This window comes from Suncus etruscus, chromosome 14 (assembly GCF_024139225.1).
Source record: "Suncus etruscus isolate mSunEtr1 chromosome 14, mSunEtr1.pri.cur, whole genome shotgun sequence".
NCBI classification, from domain to species: domain Eukaryota; kingdom Metazoa; phylum Chordata; class Mammalia; order Eulipotyphla; family Soricidae; genus Suncus; species Suncus etruscus.
Window position 1 is genome coordinate 76485256 of NC_064861.1, and position 21010 is coordinate 76506265.

General features: G+C 43.4%; 1 protein-coding gene across 3 annotated transcripts in view; it reads left to right on the top strand.

The window, feature by feature from the left end:
* Positions 1-21010, top strand: part of ZNF536 (zinc finger protein 536) — a 459071-nt gene that overhangs the window by 291001 nt on the left and 147060 nt on the right. For 2 of the 3 annotated variants that reach the window (XM_049786224.1, XM_049786225.1), the window contains exons 5-6: positions 2100-2153; positions 9156-10730. In XM_049786224.1, the coding sequence (XP_049642181.1) occupies positions 2100-2153; positions 9156-10730 (1629 nt within the window). The remainder of the gene's footprint in view (positions 1-2099; positions 2154-9155; positions 10731-21010) is intronic. The other variant, XM_049786226.1, reaches the window with a different exon arrangement.

The following is a 21010-nucleotide window of genomic DNA, read 5'->3' on the forward strand; positions in this document are numbered from 1 at the left end:
CCAAAGTAAACATCCATTATGACAATGTAAAAGTGTAGATTACAGGAGTAATTAGAAATCAAAATCAAGTTACTTGCTAATGGATGAGTTCATGCAGGCCTGCAGGTGTGGGGACGTGCCAGGTTGCCTACCCCACCTTTGATCTTTATTTCCAAGTGATGTGGCTGGGGGCAGTGACCTGGGAGTCAGAAGATAGTTTGCCAGAATGGCATCTTTTCAAATTTTTCAATAGTGAGCCCATAGGAGTACAAGAAAAATCCATATGTACAGTAATCCAATGTACAAAATCAGTGGATACTGTATTTTAATTGATTGGAATATGAAACGGTGTATTCTCTGCATTTTTTTATCCTTTTCCATTTTTTTTTTTTTGGTTTTTGGGGCCATACCCGTTTGATGCTCAGGGGTTACTTCTGGCTAAGCGCTCAGAAATTGCCCCTGGCTTGGGAGGACCATATGGGACGCCGGGGGATCAAACCGCGGTCCTTCCTTGGCTAGCGCTTGCAAGGCAGACACCTTACCTCTAGCGCCACCTCACCGGCCTCCGTTTTCCATTTTTTAACGAGAAATTATATAACAGCCATGAATAAAATCCACATATAAAATCCACTTTCCCTTCTGACTCCACAGAATGAACTCAAGTTTTTTCCCCTCCAGCCTCTGCTTCCTAGAGAGGTAACCTAGCAAGTTACTTGAACACCTGGGCTAGGAGATTCTGCAGATAGCAAGGTTTCTGCTGTCCCTGGAGCTCCAGCCAGACTCAATCCAAAAAATATCTGAGTGGGAAGATTTCCCCAGATGACATAGGTGACCCCCAAGACCAATGGATCTGAGAGATCACTCATTCAGGCAGGTTTATTGTTGCCTGCTAGGGGAGGCATAGATCATCTCTGTCTACACAATATATCTACATAGCTGTCATCTGTCTACATATATACCAATTTATCTGATCAATCAGCAACTTGATCTGTTTACAAACAATACATGTGCATCTATATCAGTATATTCAGTGAGGCAGAGAGGGACACAGAAAGAGCAAATATAAGAAATGATCCATTGGCCATGGAGACTGAGAGGTCCAGAGTTGATGAGCAGGAGATGCTGGAAAGCAGAAGGGTCTGAGATCTGTCAAAGTCTGAGAAGCCACGTAGTGAATCCCAGTTTAGTCTCAGCTTAGGGCAGTCAGGGGGTCATTACTATACCTGCTATTCTGTTGGGGCCTTCAGCAATCAGCTTTGCCCACCCACGGGGACAGTCTGTTGATTCTGTGTCATCCTCATCCACTCCACTCTGAAGATGCGCCCAAATTCCCTGAAACAAATGTCCAAGTTCCCCAGCCTGCAGCTGACTGCATTGTACCCTGGCCTGCAGTTTGCCAGGGCAGGGTTGTCCCTGGACTCATTTCTCCATTGACACCACTCTGTCCTCACAGGGTTCAGTTGCCTGTTTGTGCACAGGAGGTTGATGGGGCTGGGTTATCTCTGCAGGCTGGGTGATGCCTGCTCCCCTGGTGCTCCCTTATGCCAGGTTTCTGGAGGAGCCTATGGTCTTGGCAGCAAACCCTGTGAGAAATGTAATAAACCCATTCACTCCTGAGAACTTGAAAGCACCAAGTACAAGGACTAATTACAAATAAATCCTGTCCGTTTTTCCCTCTCCATAAACCAGTGGTTTGCTCATCTGGCTGCACTGTGTGAGCACATCTGGATCAAACTGTCTGGCCTCTTGATGGAATTTATTCTATAAAAAGCCTGCATTGGTTTCCTGTAGCACCCGACCAGAGTGGGATAGTGTCCCCACAGGGCTGTGTGCCCTGCAGAGGGTGATCTGGGACCTCACTTGCCTCAGTCTACACAGCCATGCCAACAACCTGCTAACCTCAGAGTGGTGGAGCACATGGTCAGTGCAAGCACAGCAACAGTTATGGGTCAACTCATGTGAGCCCTGGGGACAGGTTCTAGCCCAACTTGCCCTGCACTGGGGCAAGAACCAAAGCTGCCTCACTTGAAATCCTGTTCTCCTAACCACCGGGTTGTATTGCTATTTCGGGTTGAATTTTTGGCTCTATTTAGGCAATTAATGCACCATTTCTTTGACAGTGTGTGTCCATACCCTAACCAGCGGGAGGAAAGGAAGTGACTTGTACCCACAAGGTGTGTTGACGCAGCCTCCCGGCGATTTCCAAGGGAAGTACTGTGCGCCCTGGCTCATCCTTTACTCCTAACTCAAACCAACTCGAGGCCAGGCCTCCTTGATTCCCATGTGCCTCAGTTTCCTTCTCAGCATAGGGATGTTAGGGCGGTGGTGAAGCAGGAAATCGACCTCTATGTCCTGCCCTCTAGCATGGAAGGGGCCATGGAATTACTAGCTGGGCCTCCCCAAGTGATACCTCCCTCTGCCTTTTTGAAAATGGCTTTTCCATTCCACTGCACCCCCTAACCCTGATGGTACAGAGTTCACTGTTCATGTCCTTTTCCTTCCATGCTTCTCTAGTTTCCCTTCTCAGTAAGGGAGCCAGCTTATTTATCCTGTAGGAAAGCACACTGAATGCATTTGCAAAACTTCATTGATTAAAGAATGCTTTCCTTATTTTTGTTTTTGTTTTGGATTATACCTAGCTGTGCTCGGGGAAATGCCCAGTGTAATGCTGGGCAGGGAGTGGAGTGGGGTGTTGCTCCTGGCACACTGGGGGGGGGGGACACAAAGAGCCAGGGATAGAACCCAGGCCTCTCTCCAACAATCAAAGTATATATATGCACCTCTGAGCCATCGTCCTGACCTCCCCTGTGGGTTTTAGCTGAGACTACGTTGTAGTCTCTTTTGTTGGAGACAGACACCTAAATAATGATGGGGAGGGGGAATTCTCTTGCTTCTTGCCTTAAAAAAGATGATTTTTTTTCTTTTGGATTAAGATTTTTATCATTTCTCCATTTCTAAGATGAACTAAAACACCCCTTTTATTTCTCCCCAGTCCCCCATCCCTGTTCTTTCTGCCTTAATGACATCCCAAACTTTTGTTGAAAATAATTGATTGAATTTAAATTTCCTTAAAAGTTTAAGAGGTAATGTTACAGTATAAATTTCCTACCAAACACTAAGTAGGGAAATATCCATTAGTGAAATTAACTACAGTTTCTAGGTAGCTAACAATGTGCCGTATACAGTAGGGCATGGCTAATGAACACTGCAGTGGGCGATATTTCATTATACAAATTAATGCTCACATTTTAATGGGAAAGTCACATAATGAATCTCGGCTTCAGTGACAGCAATTAGAGACACAGATTGTCCCCTTCTGGACAAGGCACTGTTTAGCAATAAGCAGCTGTGTGAAAAGTCTTCAGGTTTACAACATATATATGCTTTGGGGGAATTAGTGTACAATTTATATTAATGGACTGAAGCTTCACTGCAAAGGCACCACCATATTTATCTCTCCTGGTATTAACTAAGTAAAGACATGTAGAAAGACTATATAAATATCAAATAGAGAATTCAAATAGGGGGGAAAAATTCAGTTACCTTGAAAGTGAAAGCACATTTGAACATTTAACACACAAAAAAGGAAAGAAAAGGCAAGAAACATATGAGAAGCACAAAACATTTCTTAAATGCATGATAAAAAAGAACAGAGTGATAATATAGGAGGTTACTTGCCTGGCACACCACATGTGATCCCTTGAGCCTGCCAGGAGTGATTGCTAAGAGCAGAACCAGGAGCAATCCATAAATATCACTGGGTGTGGGCACCAAACAAAACAAAACAAAATGAAAAGCTCAATGATGAGATTTTGGAAGCAAGTAGCACACACTTATCTGTTGTTTTGGAGAGGCATGTTGGAAATATGCTCTGAGTATCTCCAAATTTTCAATCCAGTTCATAGAGGCTGCCTATAGCATCTCATGTACATAAAGACAGGCAAGTGTGCTTCTAGCTAGTCACAGTAAATGAAGTAAAACACTCAGACATGTACTTCTAAAACTATATGCCTCAACACTTTGGAGAAGTTACCGATCGTATTGCAAACTTGAACATGCATCTTATTCTAATGGGTGACTTAAAATTGTTCCAGTAATTTTATTAGTTGACTGGAAATGAACTGGCAATTGTTTTTATTGTTTTTTCCCCTAGCAAAACCTCTTTGCTAGAAATACATCATGTGAGCCAAGATCTTATTATTTTAAAATATTATGAATGGTTTTCCTACAAAGACCACCTGTGTCCTACTCCCTTTTGTCTAGAGAAGGACTCAGTATAGTGTCCTCTCTCCACCCAGATCATATCTAGAATAGGGGTCATCTTAGTTTTTAAGATTGTTCTCAAAGCTTGAAGCAAGGGAGTGCATATGGAAGTCCAGATATGATTGGCTTTGCTTAGAAAGTCATTGTGCCCATAGCTGGTTGGTAAAGGCATTCGCCTCTACTCTGCTCCTCCACAGGGAATCTTTCTGTGGTCTTTCTGGCTCTAAAACATATGTGTATATATTTCCCTACATGGACAGACATAAAGCCAATGAACATCAAACATCATGGATGTGACCAATGAATTCATGGCCTCTGGGAAGCTTGGGGCAGTCTTACCGAAATCTATACCCCTGTAGTCTTGGACTAGTCATTGTTTGTCTAAGTGGCCAGTCACTCAGCCAGTGCTGCAAGCATGCTCCAGAGTTGCCTGTTTGTAGGTCACACAACCACATCTTAGTAGAGTCAGGCAGGAGCAGGGGACTGAGTACCATTGACTTGGTTTATGATAGAAGCTATGGCATTGTTAGAATCAAGCCAGCATGCTCAGGCTCAAACCTGCCACCAGCTGCTTTCAGATATAGACTGAAACCCATACTCAGCACAAGTGGACTTGGCATTTGTCTGCAGGGCAGACTTGACCCCCTCCCCACAGAACCTGCTGAATGTACTGATAGGTTTTCCCCAGGGGGCCTTGGCCACTGGTGTGAGAAGTTTGCCTCCTGAACACTATGAAATGTGTCCTGTGGGAGATGTTTGGGAAACAGCTGGCTGTTTCCAGTGGGAAAGGAGAACCTAAAGCTGTCCTGCCTTTCTCCAGGGGTTCAGTCACCCCAGATGACAACATCCCTTGGGCTGGCTGTGCTGGCTAGAAATGTATTCCATGGAGGCCACTAGAACTCTAGGGCATTTACCTGTAGCCCTTGTGAGAGGAATCTCAGGAAAGGTTTTAAGCATAGAGTAATTGGGGGTATTCCAACTACTTAGGGAGTAAAATTATAAATTAAGCCTTTCCCCCTTTTTGTTTTTTAAACACAAATCTAAAGGTTTGGGGGTTTATCCATTGAACTTACTCTCGAGCATATTTATTCAGGAATTTGGGTGACAGGGAAAAGACAAGGAGAAAACATTTAAGCCCAACCTTAGGAAGAAGGCAGGATGTAGAAGCAAAGAGAGAATGATGGAGTGATGGAGGGATTCTGTTTTCTATGTGCTGCATATAAAAAGGCCAGAATCTATGTCATGTGATAATAAAGTGGCCCGTGAAAACTCGCTGGGCAGTTCTATTCAACAGAACCTGAATCCTTGGAGACACAAATGCTACCCTACACAAATAACAACCCTTATTTTCAGCTTTGGCCTTTTTCCCCTGGAACAGTGGAGGCCAGAGCCTACTTTGGACTTTAAAAGAACAATGGGATAAGGAAAAACATTATCTCCTGCTAGGTTGCTAGGTGTGTGTGTGTGTGTGTGTGTGTGTGTGTGTGTGTGTGTGTGTGTGTGTGTGTGAGAGAGAGAGAGAGAGAGAGAGAGAGAGAGTTGGTTATGTGTGTGATGTGAGTGATATGAAAAATGTGTGAGGATTATGTGTGTGTGGTATGAATGACATGCATGTTTGAAAGTAAAATTGTGGTAAAAGGTGGTACAAATGTGCTTGTGAAAGTGATGTGGCGAGTGTGCATGTATATAGTATGAGTTGTGTATATGGGTAAAGTGTATATTTGTGGTGTCAGTTTTGTGCATCTGTGAGGTTGATGTATATATTTTAGGTATGTGTGATGTGAGTATGTAGGTATGTGTGTGATATGAGAGATGTATGTGTTTGGGGCTGTAGATTATATCTGATTATAGTGTGCATGATGGATATATGTCTAGGTGTGATGTGTGTATAGTGTATATATATATAACTGTCTCTGGGTTGAATATGTCTCTTCTGAAGAAAGGGCCTTATATTTTTGATTCTCCTTATTCCCAGGTAGGAGCTGTTCATGTATTTATTCAGTCAGAAGTTGTAGGAGTTACACTTGTAATTTCTGGATGTGCAGTTTGTACATGTATGGACATATGTCTGGTTCGTGTTTGAGACTTATGTATGTTATTGACACACATTTTTGAGTAGATATGAGACCTTAGAATACATGTGCTCCAGCTTCTCACATTCAGACCAAAGAAGCAAAGAGGGACTCTTGTGTCAGATAAACATTCTGCTTTTGCATTATAGTCCTGGTTCCAACTCTCCCAACATCCCCTAGGTATCCAGAGGTCCAGATAGCTTTCTATGTAAGCTATTCTTAGTATTTATCCAAAGGGTAGTTTTTCCATAGAGTCTCTACACAATTGTTCTCCACATTGAATTGGTTCTCTTATAGAGCCTCTAGTAGGGTTTTCAAAGAGCTCAGTCTGCCCTGGGGTGGAATTAACTCAGCATTGATGGAGGTGGAGGTTGGAGCAGATACCAGCATTTTTAAGGCTCCTTTGGGCAGTTATACTTGTTTTATCAAAGTGTAATCATTTAGTGGGGCAAGAGCTGAGTATGTGAGTCAAAGTGTGATTTTTAACATTTTCTGCAGCAGAATCCCAAAGGTGCACAGGTGTTACCACACATACAGTTGACCCTCATTCCACATCCAGGGTAGAACCACTGTGCACCTAGATCATACATAAACCTCCAGATTCTAATGCATTGTGCAGCTGGAATAGCAGTGCCAATGTGCATTGCAACATGTGTCCCTTGGAAAGAAGCATCCTTTGTGCATCGCTGCAAATCTACCCAGAAAGACTGCTCCCCTACCCCCACCCCTCAGCCTGCAGGCAGAAGTCCACATTCTCCTTCTGTGGCTCTTGCTAATGAATGCCCATGCGCTCTACAAACCCTTTGCCAAATGTGCTTAATCATTTCCAGGTGCATTTTTGAAATACAATTTGAGTCTCGCTCAGTACCTGCAAGACCACACCTCCATTAGCCCTCACTCATGGCGCCCCCTCCACCCCACCCCAGAGTCAAACTCACCCATGGGCCAGATCTGGATTCCCTGTTGACTTTCCTGGTGTAAATGCCAGTGCTGCCCCTCAGCTTCAAGGCTTGCATCTGCTCTGCTGGCACTAGGCCTGCAGGTCAGCCCCAAAGTGCCTTCTCCATCATGCCACAGAGGTTTCAGAGCTGGTACTGCTGAGATTCACAAACAGCATTGGCTAAAGGGAACTTGAGCCACATGGGGATCAGCTCCAAGAAGTGGGGAGCAGTGGCTGTGTCACTGCACCTTTACCTCCAGTGAATGATTTTCTCTCCAACCATGTCTTTAGTCAAACCAGAGACAATAGGACCTTCACATTTAAAGTAGTAGCTTTCCAACCTGTACTCTGTCTAGATCGAAAGGAGACCTACAGCTGCCTCTAGGTTTGAGAGAGTAGCACTTGCTACCATTTTGAATGGGGCAGGAGCAATTTCTCCAAGGTCCCTGCACACAATCTGGGCTGATGGTTCTTCTGAGCTCAGAGTCCAGGCCTCCTGCTCAGTCCTTTCCTCTAGTATCATGTCCTAAGCCAATGCCTAAAGACTAGAAGTTAGGGCTTCAATTGAGAGCAGACATGCTACCATGTCTTTGAACACTTCACTCCTTAGAGATGTGCGGTCACTTTTTTAGATCAGCCTAGTTTACAATAGAAAAGAGGTTGAGGTGGTGGTGTTGGTATTTGAGAAAGAATTGTGTATATTGACCAGATAATATTGTGAATGAGCTAACTAGATCTGCTATAAGTCCCATTGCTTCTGGAGAACTGATCAACTCCAAAGTCTAGAAAAGACCCTCAGTTGCCAGAAAATCTTTAAACTATATTTTAATCCATTTGTTTATCCTTCTTGTTTCCTCTCTCTTATAATGTAGGCAGGTCTCTGCTCTGTTGTATGTTATAGTGTTTCTTCTGCAGTAGAAAGAACAATAGAAGTTCAGTGTTGAATTTAAATAAATATTTAATTCATGAAAATTATCTTATATGTTTTAAAACACTCTTTAAAGCTATTTTTATTCTCTAGAAAGTGCTTATTATAGGTAAATTACACATTTTACTACCGGAGCATTAGGTTTGCCATTAGTACAAATTTAAGGCACTACCAAGACCAGTAGATAATGTTAATTTCAAATACAGAAACTTAATATATTTTGTGCCTTTTTATTACTCATTTTCTTTTAAGTTTTATTGACTGCTTTTTATCTTAACTATATGTCTTTACATGCTGCAATCATAATGCACTGTAATGGTATTAATATTTTATAGAATCGGTATTTATAGTTCTTTATTTAGAAACAATGCAGTAGGTCTGCAGATATCTGAGCCGTCTGGAATGGTGCCCTGCAAATAATGATAAATTACTTGTGCAGTATGCCATTTGCTAATTATATCCATGATTTACTGCAGAGCAAGACTTAAATCATTCATTTCAGTCTTGCGTAACAGTGCCATAAAATTTTTAGGTTTAAAAATGGTTTCCATGTGTATCATTTAAACAAGTTTTAGAGCTATTGTATACACAAAATATTGCAACCACCCATTTGTTACATACTTTGTCTTTTTAAACTTCTACTTTTAATGATCACTGTGGTTGAAATTATTATGCTTAATTTTCATAATCATAGCTTTTAAATCTACAGCCGTTTTCACATGTTAGATAAAGAAAAAGATAGCTAATTGTGTGTAGATAGTATGTCATTCCTGAATAGTCCCAAATGGTACAAAATCATTAAAAAAGCGTAAGAGTACGAATTATTCTTCTATTAAAAAACAGTTGTTCTCTAACTAATTATTAGTTTGAGCTGCTTTGTTTCCAAGAACAAATGTTGATCCTTTCTAGCCTTGTTCAGCCCCAAATGAGAGAAAACTTTTCTTTTTTTTTTCCCTCTGCCTGAATCCTGCAGGTGAGAAGCCCTACAAATGTCCCCACTGTGACTACGCTGGCACCCAGTCAGCCTCCCTCAAGTACCACCTAGAACGGCACCACCGGGAGCGGCAGAATGGAGCAGGACCATTGTCTGGGCAGCCCCCGGTCCCAGACCACCGGGACGAGATGGCCAGCAAAGCTGCTTTGTTTATCAGACCCGACATCCTCCGGGGGGCCTTTAAGGGTCTCCCTGGGATTGAATTCAGAGGGGGCCCTGCCTCCCAGCAGTGGACATCAGGGGTGCTCTCATCGGGTGATCATGCAGGCCAAGCCACTGGCCTGTCTTCGGAGACCTCCACCGATACTCTCAAGGGCGCTGACCTTCCTTCCAAAAGCAGCCACTTCTCTGAAATCGGAAGGGCTTATCAAAGCATTGTAAGCAATGGCGTGAATTTTCAAGGGTCCTTGCAAGCTTTTATGGACAGCTTTGTTCTAAGCTCCTTGAAGAAGGAGAAGGACATGAAGGACAAAGCCCTGTCTGATCCTCCTTCCACAAAAGTGCATGGGGCAGAGAGTGGGGAGGAGAAGGCGGGTGCTAAGTCAGCCCCCAGGAAGTCAGAGAAATCTCAGTATGAGCCGCTGGACCTGTCGGTGCGGCCAGATGCCGCCACTCTGCCAGGCTCATCAGTGACTGTGCAGGACAGCATCGCATGGCACGGCTGCTTGTTTTGTGCTTTCACCACATCATCTATGGAGCTGATGGCCCTTCACCTGCAGGCCAATCACCTGGGCAAAGCAAAACGCAAAGAAAATGCCATTGGGGTTGCTGTCAATTGCAAAGATCAGGCCCGAGAGGCAAGCAAACTAGCTCTCCTGTCATCTGCACAATCAAACAAGGAGTTGGGGCTCTCTAACATGATGGGTCCTCTAGAAGCAGCACCTGAGAAGATAGCCCAAAGGCAGGTCAAAGAGACTCTGGGTGATCAGAGGAGTGGCCCATGGCCTGGCCACATGGACCCTGCCTTTTGTAACTTCCCGTCTGACTTCTACAAGCAGTTTGGGGTTTACCCAGGCATGGCTGGCTCAGGAGCCTCCAGCTCCTGCCCCAACAAGGAACCTGATGGGAAGGCCCTCTCGGAAGATGATACCCCAATCCTGATCCCTGAAACCACAAACAAGAACACTACTGACGACCTCTCTGACATCGCCTCCTCCGAGGACATGGACTCTTCCTCCAAGGGAGAAAACAACGACGAAGAGGACATTGAGACAGAGCCGGAGATGGTGAGCAAGCCGCAATCCACCCTCAGCAAGGACAGCAACAATGATGGTGGAGACAGCCTGCTGCCCACTGACACATCTCAGCCCATCCAGGGACTGGTCTCACCTTTAACCCAGGCATCGGAGAAGCAGTGGCATGGGCCGGGCCTTCTTGTGGCCCAGGACCCCTCGGTGGGGCTACCCAAGCCAGAGCGGGGTCCCCAGGGCCTGGAGAAGCCAATGAACATGTTGTCGGTCCTCAGGGCCTATAGCGCCGATGGCTTAGCAGCCTTTAACGGACTTGCAAGTAGTGCGGCCAATTCTGGATGTATCAAGAGGCCAGACTTGTGTGGTAAGTTTTAGAATCCTCTTCCTTTAGTTCATTTCCCAAAACATCAGTGCTGAATTGTGCATTTTACAAAAATGGGGTAGACTTATCCTTCATCAAATTTTGAACTAAACATTAAAACAACAACAAGGCTATATATGCATCATAGACAATCATGAAAGTCAATATCATTAAGTTTTAGAACTCATATTTTGTGCTCCAATTTGCTTCAAAATGATCTGAAATGCCTGTATGAAAGGCGTAGAAAAGGGGGTGCTGGCTTGCAGTGTGAACTGCTCCCGTTTTTAATCTATAATTTGAAAGAGGGAAAATTTGAAAAAAAAAATAACCACACCAAAAAACAAAACAAAACAAAACAAAACAAAAAAAAACCAAACTAAAAATGACATGGTAACTTGCAAACTTTTCAGTATTTTCAACTTATGCATAAGACGCCTAAAGACAATTCCTCACTGCTTTGCTCAGCCAAATCTACTTTCTTAAGCTTTTCTTTATCTCGTCTTAGAGGATACTAAAATCATATCACACTAACCACAGTGTAGAAATAAAGCAGCCCTCTCTCCAAATATGGAGGGGGTTTGCGAGTTTTTGTGATTCACCGTTAGAGATACCAAATGGCAGTTACTGTGACTTTGGCCTTCTACTGTTGCCTTCTGTCCGTCTGTTTCTTAACCTGTCTGTCTATTGTTCTAACAAGAAATGTACATTTGTGAAGTCCCTGGTTAGCAGTGTTGTGACCCTGTGTGTCTTGGATTTATGCCTGCCTGATCTTGTTAGCAAATTAGCACTTCCTTGCCTCCTTAAAGAATATGGTTGCCCCTAAAGAATTCCAGGTCTTAAAAAGCAATGATAAATTTGCAGCCTAGAATTGAATCATATGGGGTGGGCAGGAAGAATCAAGTCATTCTCTTGTACTCAGATATTCTTGGGGAGCCTCTCTCTGAAGAGAAGTTCATGGGGTGGGCATGTTAATCCCTGCCAAGGTACCCTCACTGGGAATAGATGCACCAGATGCTCTTTTACCTGAGACTGGATCTCCTTTGTCTCTGTCACCTGTTGAAAGAGGAAAGGAAGAAAGAGGATGAAAGAGAATTTTTCAGTTTCAGAACCCTGCCTTGTCTTTCAGCACATAGAAGGATTTGGAAAGTTGGACTTGTTTCATAATTTAAATTGATATATTTCTTTTTCCCCTTGCCTTTCTTAATTCACTAAGAACTGGATCAAGCAGCCAGAGATATTTTTTTGAATTGTCAAAAATCACTAAATGGATTTATGACAGCTTAAAAAATATTGACAGTTCCTATGTTGAATGATTCACAAGGCCCCATTAACCAGAACCCCCACTTCTATTTTTAGCTATCCACAATTCATTACTTTTGAGGCTGTTAAACACAATATTTAAATGAAGGAGAAAAGGGTTTTATTTGAGTCCAAATTTTTTGCCTTTTCTTCTCGGGGAGAGATATTTGCATCTTTTTCTTTTATTGCTGTTTTAAGTTTGTGATGGGGTGGGTTTTTTCTTACTGTTGTTTGGATTTTTTTTAAAGTCTATTTTCAGTTCTTTCAATTACCTACATAGGACCATAGTTCTTGCCAGGAATCCATGCATCAGAAAAGATCAAAACCTGGCATGTTCATAAACTCATTATTATTGAAATAAGCTCATATTACCCCTATTAATTTTCCCATCTTCCTCTCAATGCTGAGTGAAAGCTGCCTGACTTGGAGGAAGCTTGCCCAGTGGTTTCCTTTTACATAGACAGGGTGGCAGGGAAGGCAGCAGTGGGGAAGCTATTCTGTCCCAAGAACCCTTTCCCTCACACCTCCTTGTTCTGAGGCACATCTCAAACTTCCCCCAAAAGTAGAACATAATATTCCCCTGACATAATATTACAAGGGAAATGCAAAAGTCTTCCCTTAGACAGCTTATATTACTTGGGGTATAAATTGTGGTCCCTTTCCTTATGGGATCTAAGGATCATAGGACTGGCCTAGATAGAAGGTGAATCCTGGTGTTTTCCCTGACCCTCAGCACCACCTTGAACTCATATTAAGAAGCTAAAACAAATTCCAACCTTAAGATGCTATTTTCTGAGAATACAAGTTGTACATTTCATGAGGGCTCACTTCCACCTTCTTTTCTTTTAGGTTGGGAGCTGGAAAGGAAGGGTTTGCTTCTGGTAAGGTGTAAGCACCACTCCTTTTTCTGAAGTTCTTTCCTCTCAGCCATGCTGGGCCAGTTCCAAAACTTTCATATCTCTCCCACCATAGGGAAATCTTTTTTTTTTTAATTATCTTACTGGATGCTATATCCCAATATTCATAATAATCATTAATTCTAAAAATATATAATATCAGAGAGGAAAACTTATATCCTTTGGATTTTGCAATGGGTATTTTTCTTAAACAGTCTAACATCTGTTTACTAGCTCTTCATAAAGCACAGGTGATGGCTGAACAATTTGAACTCATGGTGGCTTCACAAGCCTCAAATATTCTTCATATTTAACTTATCTTGTCCTCCCCAAAGTAGATAGGCATTTCCAAGTTGGTCTATCAGCTTGATATTTGGCTTCTTCAAGAAGTTGGGCTTTGCCAAACAAAAAATTATTCTAATATTTATCATTTCAGCAGAGTATGGGGCCTGATTTTGTCTGGTTCATAAAACCAAATCCCTTCTTCAATGCCCCAGAAACAGTTTTATCAGAAGAACTAATGTCCATCTGCTTCTAGTCTCATGGAGGTAAAAGTGTTTGAAGAAGCATCTATAAAAACCTGTTCAAATTCTGTGGCTGCCCACAAGCTCAGCAGTTCTTAAAACATGAGTCAGAGAAGCTAACTTCACCCTTGGGTCTATGAATGACCAGGAGGCAGCACACACTGCTTCTAGATGCTTTCCTGATGCTCCTGCTGCCTACTTGTCTTTGAAATATTGGGTCTTATGTTTCTTGATGTCATGGATCTGGGTCATATCTGCACCCTGAGCCCCTTCATAGATAATGCAGTTCTAACCCCAATGTAGAGAATGACAACTAAAAATGGGTTTACTCAGACAGTATAGGAGATATATCAGGGACCTAGGTGCCCGTCAGGAGGTTGGGTTTTCACAAGTCTCCCATGGAAAGAACTGTTGCAGACACATTCCAGATGTGAAGAGAACACAGCCTCTCCTTGCTTAAGTTGGAGGATACACCTTGTTGCTTTAGACTATCAGATTCCACTCAGGGTTGGGCTATATAAAACCTGCTCCACTTAAAGCTTCCATTACTTAAGGTGACTTCCAGAGTCCAGGCCTGGACTTCATTTTCTTGAAAAATGTGGCACCAGGGAACCAACTGTACCATGAATTTTGTAGGAAAGGGTTTAACCTTGTAATAGGACACAGTCCACAGGAGTATTTAATGAGGAAGAGAGGAAAGATGAGGCAGAATTTCTGTCCTCTGGTATGATAGGGAAGCAGCAAGTATTCAGGCAGCATTTCTAAGTAGAGAAGCTTTGACAAACTGTAAGATCAGTCATACTTGTTTTTTGTTTGTTTGAGTTTTGGGGCCACACCCAGTGGCACTCGGGGGTTACTCCTGGATCTGCACTCAGAAATCACTCCTGGCAGGCTCGGGTGACTATATGGGATGCCAGAAATCGAACCTGGGTCTGTCCCAGGTCAGAAGAGTGCAAGACAAATGCCCTTTCACTGTGCTATCACTCCAGCCCCAAGATCAGTCATACTTGAAGGTTTGAGGGACCAGCAAAGTCTGGGTTTTAGTGTGTATCATGTGGCAAAAAAACTTGCACCCCAGAACTGATGGATTTATAGGGGAAGCAGGCCACTCTAAATCCTACCTGAGTTAGCTGGTGAGGTTACTCTAATATGTACTGGTTCTTCCAAGCAGTTTGCAGTGAGTCTATGAATAGAATTGATAGGGGAATAAATAAAGTTGATTTAGGGGAGGGAAGTGAGAAGAGCATGTTCCCTTAACCCCTAAAAAGTTCCCCTCCCTGCAGTTTCCTCATCTCAGGAGCTATCTGAGCAGGGAGAGCCCATTAACATGTCCATCACATGTGGCCACATGATCTGATGGCTTTGGCAACAGCAAGCAAGAAGCAGGATCACTGATGGTGATAACACCAATAGTCTTGATTTATCATCTCCAGCTTACTGGGAAGGTACTTTTCTGACCCACAGACTGAGACTGAAGATCTCTATAACAATGTGAATTGAGGAACTCTTCCTAAAAATAAAGAGTCTATTGAAATCTCTTCACCTCATATGTCCTATAATGCATGATGAAATTATCTCTTACCACGTTACCTCTGTTCTCCCCAAATCTCACTGGTTTCTCAAAGCAGGAGGTCTGAACTGCTTTACCAGCAGTTCTTTCCCAGGCAAGGGCTTTCCAGGAATTACCTCACAAGCCTGATAGGGAATTTACTTGGCTAGCAAAGCCATGCCTCTTATCCTAGCACTCATCCTACTGGGTCACCCTAAATCAGCTCTCTTCCATAACTGTCCATGTTCACATAGAACTTGACTCACTAGGGGCTGGAGTGATAGCACAGCAGTAGAACGTTTGCCTTGCACTGGCAGATCCATGATGAATCTGGTTCGATCCCTGGCATCCCATATGATTCCCCTTGCCAGGAGCAATTTCTGAGCACATAACCAGGAGTAACCCCTGGGCGTCACCAAGTGTGGCCCCCAAACAAAACAAAACAAGCAAAAAAAAAACTTGACTCATTAGAACATGACGTGGAGTTGGGCACAGTTTGCTGCCCCCATTTCTTATGAAAGAAGATTGTGTGGCTCTCAGTTGTCCTGAAAGAAGAGTCACAGTTCTCTGTCTCCTTTCTCTTCACTGGACTAGGAGAAGTTGTAGGGGAAAGTAACCACTGGCCTCCCTCTATTGCCAAGTAAAACCAAGCAGGATACAAGAGAGTCCTGATGGACTTGGGTACCATTTCTACAAGGCCATACTACTACATATAGTAAAGAGCATTTTCCCATGGTCTTGAGCCTAGTTTCCCCACTATGGGCAGAGTGTGAGGACTACAAGACAGTGGGCATGATAATGAAGTGAAGTTATGTGATAGTGCTGCCAGGAAACCCCCAATGCCCAGACATCTCTGGATGACAGGAATCCAATTAGCACCCACCAGTCACAGATCAAAGGTAGAAAGCCCTTGTATTATGATGGCTATCTCTTGGTCTCATGGTGATTTTGTCTGTCCGTGAGGCCATCCCATGAGGACAGTCAGCCCGTTGGGTTCATACCCAGTTCTGTTCCTGGCTGAAGGCAAGTGCTTTGGAATAGGAAATAAGTCCTACCTCCTCAGTCTTAGACCAAGAAATGGCTATACTCTATGGCCAGAGATCTCTAAGGAACCAGCAGGGCATAGGGTTTATGCTATGCCTAGGCCAGGCCGAAGCTATGAGGGTAAGGCCTATGGCAATTAGGCACTATGGACATTGCAGGGGCTTCTGCTTTATTTAATTTCTAATAAAGAATGGAGGTTAAATTTAATCAGGAACCACAAAATCCAAATTCGCCAAATACATGGGAGCTCGGGTTCAGCCAGTTCAGGAGAGGGAGGGCAGTGAGCCAGGGTGACTCGGGGGAATCTCCAGAGCAGAGTCTTTTCTCCAGAGCTGCCATGCTTTATTAAAGCCAAATGAGTAAGCACTCCTCTTCTCCTTTGCTCTATAAGCTGATTCTCATGTGCATTAGCTTGCAGAGATGATGGATCAGGCACAACTTTGCTCTTTCTTTGCCTGGCTTTATCATTTACAGATTAGCTATAACTTCAGTCACTTCTGCTCCCTGTGAGAATGTGTATCTCTTGTCATGAGGGCCATTTAGCTTGTTCTGAATCCCAGGCAAAATCTTTAAGTTGATGCAAACCACACACCCTGTGGCAACCTTGCAACCAGTTGCAGAGCCTTTCCCTCTCACTCTGGTTGGATGAAGCATTGGTGCTACCCCTTTCTCCAACAAAATGTGGCACCTCTGAAAGCATCTTCCTTCCTTCATCCAAAGCCAAATAGGCTCAGAGTTGACAAAGAGGCATCGTCCTTGGATGGAAGCCTCTTCTAAAATTCTTTGGCATTCTTCTCATCCTCCCTTCCCCCGATTTAAATTAAAAGGGAATGCCATGGATGTGATGTCGTCTGCAATGCAGGATGATAGAACTGTGTGTGAATACCATTGTTTTTGCCAAATGGTCCACTCGTCATTTCAGAACAAACAAATGGATGGTGTCTGTAAGTCGGCAAACACTGGTGACATTTAGCCTTGTTTATGTTCCTTTCCTTTTGCTGCATATTTTTGGCACCAAAAGCTACTGTCTGAATCAACAGTGCCTCAGAAGCTGGAAAAGTCTGGTGATAGCTTTCATTTTGGTTGCCATAATCATATTCTCTCTGGATTGCATATTGCCTTCTGCCCATGACTGCGCCTTGGGTGCAGAAGAGAGAATAAAGTGTGTGGTGTCACACAAACACACACACACACACACACACACACACACACACACACACACACGTTTCTCTATTAATGTCATAGAATTGAGAGGGAGGATAAAAGGGTCTAGAGAAGACAATGATGCCTGATTGCCATTCCCATCCACATTCACATCTATGGGAAGTACAAATGCTTCAAGGCTCAGCCATGCTGGATCAAACATGGAATGTGTGATCTCATGGCTGACATGAGCCATGTGAAGGGACCCCGTGCTTTAGCTTCAGTATCTACTTTCTTGAGCAGCTGAGTCAAAGTGATAGTTGGAACTGACAGCTGTCGTGAGACAGACCACATCTTAGCTGGTGAAGGAATCGGGTTATCTCTCAAATTTCAGATGTTGTATGAAAAGCCCAGGTTTCAAATGAGTAGTAATTATCCCCTATTACTTAGTGCTTATCAACAGCACCTCCACATCTAATTGCAAACTTGCTCTAATCATGTAGCCTATTCTTACTTGAGTCAAAGACAGAAGGGCCAATTTTTATAAATATTGCTTTATTGTCACTATTTCATTAAACAATTAGGGATTGTGACCCTGCCCTTGCTTTCAAATGCCTCTAGCCTAAATGATTTCTGGGATTGTTTAATGAATCTACACATTTTCTTGCAGGTAAGTGACACCCCCTGTTCTAGTCGGTCTAGCTGGACTTGCCCTTGTCTGTTCGTGCTCCTCGGTGGCTATCTGCAGCTTGTTAACCATGTAAAGTCAAGAGAAGAATGTATACACATATGTGTGTTGAATAAATAATTACTATTGGCATAGGTATGTGTATACACACGGCACACCAACCTACAGTATATGTAGCAAAGAATCAGGGAGGCTAAAAATACTGCCCCATATGTTCCACCATTATTTATGGATTGCAATGGCTTAGTCACTTGAATGGGAGAGAAAATTTCCTCACAGTCATCAACCCTGAGTGACAAAGGCTGGTGGATTGGAGGTCCCTTCGCTGTGAGAAGCTGACAGGGCCTGCTACGCCAGCTCACCACAGCTTCTAGACGTGGGCCCTGCGCTGGTCTCTCTGGCATTACTGCTTGTGTCTGATTGTCCTGTATTTTGTAACACTTTAGAAGAACACAGAAAAGTTCAGTAATTCTTTCTCCATAGTATTTAAGCAGTAATATTGCTAGTTGAATATTGTGTCAGGTTGTCATATTAACCAGGAACAGATGACAGTAAGATCCTAGTGAACAGCACCTCGACACCCACAACTTTGAAATGGTGATTGAAGCAAATGTGTAAACTTGTACTGGGTTTTGTGTGCTTTTGGAATAGAGTATTGTTGAAGTAATTAGAAGATATATTAAGGTGTTCCTGGTAATGAAGGCATGTAAGTTATAATAATTGTAGCTTTCTGAATACGTGTCAAACTATATCTTTAAGTGTGCTGTATGCTGAGTTACAAGTTAGGTCATTTATGAATGGAATGTAAAACAATACTAAAAATGCTTCAATAACTTATCTTGGTATTGCTAATAAAAAAAGCTGTGAAACATTAGTGCAGTTTGGAGTCATTATGTTAATTCAATCCACCTCGCCCCATGACATCCTTCAACCTGCTGGAAGCTTCTACAGGCCCTCCAGGGACTGTCTGCTGCTCCTGGCCCTCTATCTGGAGACCTTGCAAAAAACATTCACAAACATGTAAAGAGAAGAGATCTCCTTGGTTGGGGGTGGTGACAGGGTGGGAGAGAAGAGGCACCTTCAGATGTCCAGAACCAAGAGTTCTCAGCCATGTGGGTGGGGAGAACTTGGGTATAGAGAAGGTTCATGGGTTCGGGAGAGAGTTACACTCTAGCCTTTCTCAGCAAACCCTAACATTTGCCTTTCATTCTGGGAAGAGTCATTTTAAATAGCAGGTGCTCAGAAGTCTTGACATTTGGGGCTACTTTTATACCCTAAGATTTTCGAGTTGTGCCTGCATTATGTGCCTATATATTATTTATTTATTTATTTTTGTTTTCTTTTGTCTATGAGTCATATTTTCAGGGCCCTTCCCTTTTTGGCAGGGATTCCATAATACTTTACTTAGGTCAGATCTGTCAGCTTCTAAATTCCATGCCTACCCCTTATTACCTACTTATTTGATCTTGAGGGGGAAAGTATTAACATGACCTTAATTCTGAGCCCCATTCCCTCACCCCCTCAGAGTTGCCTGTGTGAGACAAAAAGAGGGAAGCCTAGCAATGTCTAGTGGATCACTTGGCTCTCTAATTGGGACTATCCCAGGAATGATGCTGCTTGCAACATTCTCTTCAGCATTTCTCATAAAAGCTATTCAAGTGTTCTGAGTTGTTAAGACACAAAGCTGGACTGTGTCTTATTTGGGGGGTGATGGTGGTGAGTTGCAAGTGAAATTTCATCTAGAAGTTTAAGGTCAAAACCCTGAATGAGAAATGTAGAGTGTGCCCATAGATGCTTCTCATTCTGCTCATGTGAAGTTAGAATCTCACAATAGCTACCAGTGGCAAAGTGATGAATCCCCAAATTCCAGGCAAAGGTAAAGCCCGGAGCTATAAGCCAGCAGCAGCCCAGGACTAGATGGAACATGCCAACTTCCAGTACTAAGACTCAGTCTGAGATAGTGGGGACTTGGACTCATTCTAATTCCAGTTGTACAAGCTGCAGCAACTGGCCAGGGGAAGAGATTCAACTCTGTTTTGTTTTTTTTTTCAGAGTTTCTTCCTGACATGTCCAAGGCCTGCATCCATTTCACAGTCACATAACACCTATGCCATGGGCTTCCCTGCACTAGGATCATCAGCCCCATTTGTATTAAGAAGCCCAAAAAGCTCCCCAAGGAAGGTTTCATTACTGTCTGTCTTCAGGAAGGAGCCTCCTCAACTTCTGCCACTGCGTGGGTGCAGGGCTTGGCTGAAAGCTGCTGGGACTTGCTCTGTTTCTGCCCTGCTCTGTGGGACATTTGGCCACACATTGGTCATCATTGCTCACCTTGCAGTCTCTAGGAACTCTCGCTGACAGATTGGCACTGATTTTGCCAGTTAGACAGAAAAAAAGGATTCTGGAGTCTATGGAAGAGAGTGACTCAGTCTTGGGAGGTTTGGAAGCAGCGGTAAAGGAAGTGTTGCTGCAGGGGACTGATTATCCAGCTCCTAGAGCTGACAGTGGGGAGATTCCCTAGAGTCTTATACCCAGGAGTTGGCTCTTCTCTTTTCTATTCCTTCACCAGGGCCCAATCCCCCAAACAAGGTTCCCCTCATTTCCGATTCTTAAGCTGTGGATATTTCCTGAGTCACTCCCCAGTGCAGGCGCTCCAGTTTCTAGGAGACCTTTGTGGATTTTTCATCTCCTCTTCAAGGAATTTAGTCGGAACTTCCTTGTTCCTTCTTTCTCCCCCATGCAGAGTGCTTGAGAGAATCCTGGCTGCTAATAGGCTGGTACTTTTAGCTGAGCCAGTTTCATTTTCCAGTTCCATGTTAGGGCTGGGGATTCTGCTGCCCTTGTCCCCCCACCACCCCTTTCTGGTATTACAAGCCAGACTTATTTAGATTGAAACTTGGGACAACTACACATCTCACCTATTTTATATACCCTGGGCCTTCCAGCCTAGACTCTTCCCAAGGAAGGATCAAATCTGAGGCAGAAGTGAGAGCCTCTTTGTGTGTTAGGAGAGAACTATGGCTGATAGTGGAATTGGTTCTTTGTACCCATCAGCTTATGGAATAAAATAATATTGATGGCATTTAGACATTCTGGTGTGGGGGCAATAGTCTAGAAATTGGGAGGTGATTACACTTCTGGGA